The sequence below is a fragment of the Poecile atricapillus genome, chromosome 2 (assembly GCF_030490865.1).
Source record: "Poecile atricapillus isolate bPoeAtr1 chromosome 2, bPoeAtr1.hap1, whole genome shotgun sequence".
NCBI lineage: Eukaryota > Metazoa > Chordata > Aves > Passeriformes > Paridae > Poecile > Poecile atricapillus.
In genome coordinates this window covers 15,123,513-15,131,968 of record NC_081250.1, presented here as the reverse complement: position 1 = coordinate 15,131,968, position 8,456 = coordinate 15,123,513, and the positions used below count along the sequence as shown (strand labels likewise).

The 8,456-nt window shown below is 37.5% G+C and overlaps 1 protein-coding gene across 12 annotated transcripts in view; it reads right to left on the bottom strand.

Moving 5' to 3' along the window:
- Window positions 1–761: 761 nt before the first annotated feature.
- The window catches only part of ZNF438 (zinc finger protein 438), a 55,628-nt gene continuing 47,933 nt past the window's right edge, over window positions 762–8,456 (bottom strand). For all 12 annotated transcript variants that reach the window (XM_058832546.1, XM_058832550.1, XM_058832545.1 and 9 more), the window contains 2 exons: window positions 4,909–6,757; window positions 762–3,361 (listed from right to left, as the gene is read on the bottom strand). In XM_058832546.1, the coding sequence (XP_058688529.1) occupies window positions 2,749–3,361; window positions 4,909–6,757 (2,462 nt within the window). In that variant the 3' untranslated portion in view covers window positions 762–2,748. The remainder of the gene's footprint in view (window positions 3,362–4,908; window positions 6,758–8,456) is intronic.

The window sequence follows — 8,456 nt, the reverse complement described above, 5'->3', positions numbered from 1 at the left end:
GAAACTGTAGCTCTGCAGCTGGAGAAGGGCAATACTCTGCAAGCCAGAAAAGTGATGGAACTCCTCCAGCTTTGATTATTTATGGTGTGATGATGAAGGAACAACTTTCCATGCGAGGAACAGCTTTAAAGTTGAACAGTGAAGCTGAAAGAGAGACTTAATGAAGTATCAGAGGGGAACAAAACTACAGCTACAAAAACAATAACATTCGGTTTAACAATTTAAAAACATAATTTGTGTGCAAAACCAGATGTTAACTTGTCCAGCTTCAAGGTAAACAGCAAACTGTATTTATAACAACCTTTCTGCTGGACAGCAAACAAGCACTACTAAATGTTGCAGCATATAAGGCTCACTTCAGACCTCCAAATCTTATCAAAATGAACACAAATGCCAAACAAACACATTTTAAACCAAGGACACATCTGTATTTAATGCAAAGCTATTTTCAAAAAATCCCAACCTTTCATAATCTACCATAATTGTAATAACCTGAAACATAAGAATGCTTTCAGGCTCAGAAAAAAAAAAGGCTTCTAATTTTAAACATTTATGAGTACACTGAGAAGTGGCTTAGAACCATGCTTTAAAACATGTTTTCAGGCTTTAAACTGCTGAAAGCTGAGACCCCTTTACCCATTTGGCCTGGAGAAAGGGAGAGAAGTACAAAAATATGATGAAAAGACTCCCTCATTCCAGCCCCTACCCCCCCATCCCCACTGCACCTCCCCCTTCAGGGAAAGTGCTCCTCTTGCCTGATGACCACCCCCAAACAACCCATCTACATCACTGACTTTGAGGCACCACACTGAGGTTTTTAACAAATACCCTTTGAAAATAATTTTAAAGGGACACTCTGCCATTGCTGGTGCTGTTCCTGAACAGGAGGGACTCTGTCTCAGCTCTGAATTTATGTCAGCTCATTTTAAACTATACCTTGGGATGGGTGATTTAATATTCATTTTAAAAAAATATCATGATCAAACCTTTGAAATGTTTTTTTCCCAACTCGTAAAATGCATGCTTTATGCTGGGAATGAACTTCTCTTTGACACAGAGTAACTATGGGAAGGAGGGATTGTTCTCACATTTCTGTTTCATGGAAAACACCCTGCTGGTTGATTTTTAAAGTTAAAGGATTAAGTTGCAGGGGTAAAAAATGCTGCTAAATGCAACACAATCTACTAAGTTAAATACAGCCTCGGTCTGATATGAAACACTGACTTAAAAAATAGCTATTCCTGTCCAAATATGCCAGTGAAAATAAATAATGAATACATTGTAGGCATTAAAGAATGAACGTGTCAAGAATAAGAACAAGTACTACTTTTAAGGTAATTAAACATAAAATAAACCCAATATATGAAAGCAAAGAAACAGCCACAAATCTGAATTCATAGCAACAGATAGTAGCAAGGAAGTTTTGAAAATCCATGTGAATTCTTCAACCTTACCAGGCACCTGTACAGTTCTATTGGCATTTTCTTTTTGTCTTTTGTTACACTTGATTCCTACCTTACAGTTCAATTTCAGGGCAAAGCAAAACAAGAAATTGCATTCAAAACTCTTAGGTCATCAAAATTGTGTTTACTGTTTAAAAATAAAAGACATACACAAAATATTCCAACAGCTTGAGGAATCCCACTCAGAAAGCCCAACATTTTTACATCTCTTCTCATGTTTTCACCACCATAATTTTTGAAGAACAGTTAGAGGCAACACAGGCCATTTTAGGAATGACTCTTTTATCACTGCAATCCCTCAATTACAGCTGACCACAAAAAGGAATAAATACAGTAGTACTGCAGGGACAGTTCTGGGTATATTTTTCAGCTTGCCCTCTGACGTGCTCTGACTTCTGTTGGAGAGTGATGTGGTGATTTCTTAGACTTGCCTGCATTATTGCTCCTAAAATAATTCAGAGGAATATAAGGCTTCAAGCAGTTTAAACACCGATTTCAAATTGGATTAAATGTTTCAATGACCTTTTCATCAAAACCAAGCTCTAGAACTCCATGCCCTTACAGACTGACAGGACCTGCCCCCTTGAAAATCTACTGGGCTCCATCTTAATGGGTGGCAACTCATCTTCAACCCAAAAAGCTACAGGCAAATAAATACATTTAGATTTTTTACTTCTAAAATACAAAGATCTTTGTTGTTAACAGGACAGAACCGAACACCTGCAAGCAATGAACATGTTTAAAGACAGTGAAATCAAGAAAACAAATATTAAAAGTTCTTAAATTATAGACTAAAAAGCTCCCAAGTGTTGGCTGCATGTATGCACATTTAAATGATTGAGAAAACTGCATGAAAATATGCATTTACCACAAAATCTGGCAGCTTAGTTGGGACCTGACTTCTAGTCAGGTGTGTGATTTCATTTAAGACTGAGATTACTTCATAGAAATTGAATTATTTCTGTGTGTACAGTATAATTTAACTCAAAAATACATTTCATTGAGGTTAACCATTAGTATTGACTATTTGCTGTTATGAAGTTCCTTAAGCATGAATTTTAATTACAAGGATTGATAATCAGCTTCCATGTACCCACCTGCAATAATATGGAACAAACACATTTCTAGTCACCAAAATAAAGGTTAGTATGACTTTAAAAAAATCCCCAACAAACCAAACTAATAAACTTTGAAGCAATACATCTGTTGAGTTAGTTTAGCAAGACAGTGAAAAAAGAGTTCGGTAAGGTAGTTAATATTTTTCAGTGCACTGTAGAGTTGAGCTTCAATATTCACCATTATCAGAAAGTTCAATAATTCTTTGTTTTGATACCAAAGTAAAAACTGTCCATAAAGTGGAAGGGTCTTCACAATTATGATGACTCTGCCAATGATTAAAAAGATCCTCTTTTCTTCCAAATAACTGTTCGCATAAAATGCAGTTATAGCCTGCTTTAGACCAAAATTCTATTTTTCTCCTTGGTGTACCAAACCCCACATTTTTCATCTCCTTGGAGGCTTCACTATTTCCTGACTGAGTCAGTTCACTTTTAGGTAAAATATTGACATTATTGTGATGGTGCAAGGGTATCTGTCTATTTGGTTTTGGAACAGTATACAGCTCCTCCTGACGGGCACTGCACTTTGCTAAACGTCTTCTCTCATCGTGCTGTTTCCACACGTGGGTTGTATGTTTGACCAGTCCCCCCTTTGTTCCTCTGCTTCCTTGCAAAACCCCTTCCTTCACTCTTCCCTGAATCTCTTCTCCATGACAGCACAATAAGTGAAACTTCATTTCACCGAAAGACTCTGCAATAAACTGGCATCGACCACATTTGACCTGTAATTTCACTCCTCCTGGGTTATGGAATAGGTCCTCAAAATTGCAGTTATTTCCCCTGTTAAAAAAGGAAATACAAAATATTTAAGTATTAGGCAGGCAAAGAAGATGGATGGAGATCTCTGTCCTTACAAACTTCAAAAACAGATAACAGTCATGAAACACTTTTAATTAAAAAACAGACATTGTTTCTAATTCATTTGGAAGAGGGAAAAAAAATGAAACAAATAATAGTAAGGCTGATAAGGAAAAAACTGAAACCAAATGACACTTCTGAGTTTAAGAATTGCCTCCAAATTAGCCTTGGCAGAAATAACCTTTTAACACCACCAGCCTTTAATAAAAGGCTGATAACTTTTGTTAAAGTTTCTGATTCAGTGAGGTCAATCCAAATACTTTTAGTGCTGTGCTAGAAAAGTGAAAATTATTACCTGTAATGTACAAGTAAGAGAAAGCTACTTGTTTACAGTGAGTGATCTAGGTCAATTTAAGGCAAAACCAGCTCCCTTTCTAACACGGAAATTATGAAATTTCAGTTTCTTGTTTTGTTTTTTCCCTACAAGTCGGTAACATGGTTTAGAAAAGTTTAAATATCTAATGGGAAATTGGACAGCCCCTGTGCCTGATTTAGGACAGCTCTGCAATGTAAAGGATACACAGACAGTCCATGGGTAAGACAATTGAAACAAGAGCTCCTCAGACATCTTCTCATAACATCTACAAGAAGGACCCCATAACACTTGTGTATTTATGCATATTGGACAGATTACCCAACAAAAGAAATAAACTGAATGATTCACTGTATGACATCTACTAAGACTGACAGGAAAGTACTGGTGTTTCTTAGTCTCAAGACCGTAAAAGTTTCTAACTGGAGCTATAAAAAGTGAAAGGAGTAAAATGGGACAGCAGTGTTGCAGTGAGGAGTTACATTGAAGCAGTGAGGAATTACATTGAAGCCCCGAGTGTTCTTCAGTGAAAATAAATGTGCAGTGGAACAAACAAAAAAGGCAACGTTTATACTGTATCAAGAGATTTCAGCTCAAAATCATAACACAGAGATAAAAGTATGCTCTATTCATGTTAATATAATGCATGTTAACTTTTCTACTTGGCTGAGTGATCACAAAAGCAGCAGTAAACTCAGGACAGATTAGCTCACAGCACTCCCTAAAAGGAAGTGGGATAATGATATTTAACAGGGAAAACAAACTACAAACTAACACTGAAATATGAATTGTTTTTCGCTTACTGCAATTGCAATTCCCTCATCTTCTAGGGAAAATCTCAAAGTGAGTAGGACAGAAGATAGAGCACTAACCACGAGAAACCAGCTGACCCAAATACGGCATTATATCAGGTGTTACTACAATATATGCAAACTTATTTTGGATATTGAATTGTCAATAATGATTTGTAATCAATAAATCAGCTAAAATCTACTGGTTGGTCTAATGGATTGACTAGATTCAAATGGAATGCTCAAACAACTAGGAAACTCACTTGGAGGAAGAAAGCAACAATTTTCATAATTATGGGTTTTATAAACTGCCACTGACAACTTTAAATCCAGTTTTCATTAGCATTTAATTAGTGAAAACTCACCTCTCTGTAGCTTCTTCTGCCTCTTTTATATTCCTGTCTCTATTCTTTAAAGTATCTTGCACCTGTTGCTCACTAGTGGAGGGCTCTGTGCTGATAACAACCCTGTGGACTTCTCTGAGGTGGCCAAAGTACACTTTCGCATGGCCAAAAACTTTAGCACAGAATTCACAGCACACCAGCTTTTTGGGTTTGCCCTCATTGTGATGAAGCTTCATATGGGTGCTCAGTCTCCCAGAATAGATATATGCCTTCCTGCAGATCCTGCAGCTGTAGGGCCGCTTGCGCGTGTGCGTGTTCATGTGGTCCTGGAGATGGTGCTTGAACTGGAACGTATGGTTACAAACATGACATCTGTGCAGAGGCTTAGGGACAGCTGAACGTGTATTTCTACTTAGATCACTTGATTTAGCTGATGTAGCATCACTGTGCCTGGAACTTAAACATTTATTGGCCAGTGAACCGTTTAAAAATAAGTCTTGCTCATGAGACGGCGTCTCTACGATGGCTGCAGGAGCCAGCGGTGCGAACGCCTGCACAACCACCACTGGTTTTGGTCTGATACTGCGGTATTTTTTCACTGCTTCTGCTTTGTTGTCTTCAGGTGCCTGAATATCAATCTTCGCCCTTTCTCTTTCTTCTCTAAACTTATTAATGATGCATTTCCTTTGTTTGGCCTGAAAAGCCAATAAGTCCTCTGGGGCTCTTTTTTTCCTGCCTCTTCTTTTAGAGGTTGCACTGTTCAATTTTTTAAGGCTGTCAACATCACCCACTTTGCTGGATGGAGAGGAGGTATTTTCTTGAATGGTTTGTTTGGTGACTTGTGTAAATGATACACCTAATTGATTATCAAAGGCTTTGGCTTTCATCAAAGATGGTATTTTTTCACATTCAGATTTTAGTGAATGACCAGGTGTGTCCATAACTTTAGTATTCTGCTTAGATCTACAGAACACTGAATTTTCCATTCTCGAGTAAGGCAAAATAGGAAGTTTTCCTTTTGGTGCTGATGAAGTCATCTGAATTGTACTGCCAAAAACTGCTGGTGACAAGACAGCAAAAGGATCCACAGAATTTGTGGGTTTTTCCTTTAGTTTCTCAGATCTCAGGAGTGGCTCTCTTGTGGTTTCTGATGCTGTCTTCACAGAGTGTAGACTTAGTTTCATGGGATTAGTTGTACTTGATGGCTTGGACAGAGAGTCTTCAACTACAGTTGGTCCAGAAACATTATTGCTTTCAATTTCAGTTTTCTTCATTAAAAGAGATCTAGACTCCACACGATTGCTTTTATTTACTAATGTGGCAACTCCAATTTCAGCTGAGTCACAGTCTGTTATCACCCCTTGCTCAGCTGAATCTGAACTAGACTGAGCTTCAGGACAGTCTTCAGGCAGAGCAGTCATGAGGGAAGTCTGTGATGAGATCAGCGTTTTGGTAGGAATCTTGTTACATGCACTCCACGCAAAACCAGAGATTTGTGCCGGTTTTTTGTCACTCAGCAATTTATTTCTTACAGATTGGTACCTGGGGATGGGCAGCTTCAGGTTTTCAGAGGGGGCAACAGTCGACTGCTGAACTTGCTGTGTTAGAGCAGGTGCAACACACGGCACAGCCAACAGGGAAAATGTGCCCTTGTGAGCAGCCACCTGCATGACAGCATAGTTCTGAGCTGGCACCACCAGGGGCTTAGAACCTGAAGATGAAATTGGTGTCACTGGCTCAGGCAAAGATGACTGATGGCAAGAAACAACTCCAGATGTTAAAATTTTTGGTACCATTTTTGGAGCAATGGTCCTAAACTGACTTTTCTTCTGAAAACTTTGTATTAGATCCGAAGGGGATTTCTGTTTGTCTGTAAGAATAATGTAGCAAAGATGTAATAAAATACACAACAGAGTATTTTTTTTAATTACTCTCTCAAAAATAAAACTGCTTGCAAAGGATACTATTATACACAAGCTTACTGAAATATTTAGGGATTTAAATATCACCAAATTAAATCTAGAACTGCGAAAGTTTCATAGGCAAAAGCACTGTCTGAAGCAACACCTTTGAACACAGATTTGCAAAAAAATCTCCTCTTAATCAAATCTTAATTGAATGTTTCATTCTGGGTTAGAAACTACATGACATTTCAGAAAAAATACACCCATAAGCCTCTTCAGCCCTGGAAAAGCTGCAAGAGCATGCTGGGAATATTCTACTGGAAAAATAGGGACAGGATTTAAGCTGCATGACAGAGCACCAGCTCTGATCATATATCTCAAACAGAATCATGCCATCTTGCAGACATTCTCTACTATTTAGAATTTGTGGGTTTTATCAGATACAGACCAAAGTTGGCCTGATGAAGTCTTAGAAAAATTACTGCTACAAAACATGCAAATAAAGTATAATAAAATCAGAAGTGCACTTGAAAAAATATGTGAATATGAACTAACATTAAATACCCAATCACAAAAATTACTCATGTGCCACTAACACAAAACAGAACTACAGTAGTAAGTAATTTAAACATTTTCTTCAAAGATGTAATTTATCAAGGTTATACAACAATTTCTTCCTATTTCTATTTGTTTTCATAAAAGTAGCAAATGTTTTTAGTAAAGAAGAATGTGATGATAATTAAAATAAACAATAGGAAAACTATAAAATTCATACAATACAATATGCATTAGGCAGCAAAGACACCTGCTGACCTTTTAGACTCCACAGAAAAGGAGTTGATACATAGTTAATTGTACCACTACCATTTCATCTATCAGTCTCATTACCCACTCTCAAATTCAATTACTGATGCTTCCAGCTCTCAAAACCTGGAATAGGTTTCCTGGAAAAATGGAAATTGTAACCATTGAAAATTCAGCTACAAAGATCCCAGGCAGAAAGGCAATTTGAACACAAACAAAAATCATTTGAGAGAGGAATCACATTTGAAAAGAACACGTTAAAGTAAATGCTGCAACCTTGAAATATTGTAGTAAGATAATTCCATTGGAAAGTTTCCATACCTTGCCATTTTAAACACTTTCATTGCAAATGCATTTATAGGTGATTCTGGACTTAAAAACGTGACTGTGAATTAGTACCAACACTGAAACTCCAAGTACATTTATCTTAATTCTGGATGTTCTTCTCAGTCATCACACACTTTGCAACAAGCCCTGCAAGCTACAAACCTATCATGTTTCACAACCAGAACTCCCGGACAGATATATATGTGTAACCATGGTATGCATGTGTGCAGTAAAGCCACTGCTTTCAGGACATGCTGGATTCACTGAGCAATCACATATAAACTGTACAGTTCATATTTAGTGTATCTGATGCTTTTCACAACTTTTGATCAGCAGATCCATAGAGCAATAACTATACAGGGCATAAGGCTTTGATCCTTTTATTGCCATCTATTGCATCAAACCCCCAGTCCATTATGCACTTTCTTTTTACTCCAGTTAAGTGAAACTACTGGGCACCACTATAACTTTGTCTGCTCAATGTCTGTTGAGATGTTCTGGATTTCTAGACATTCTGTGCAGACTGGGTTACTG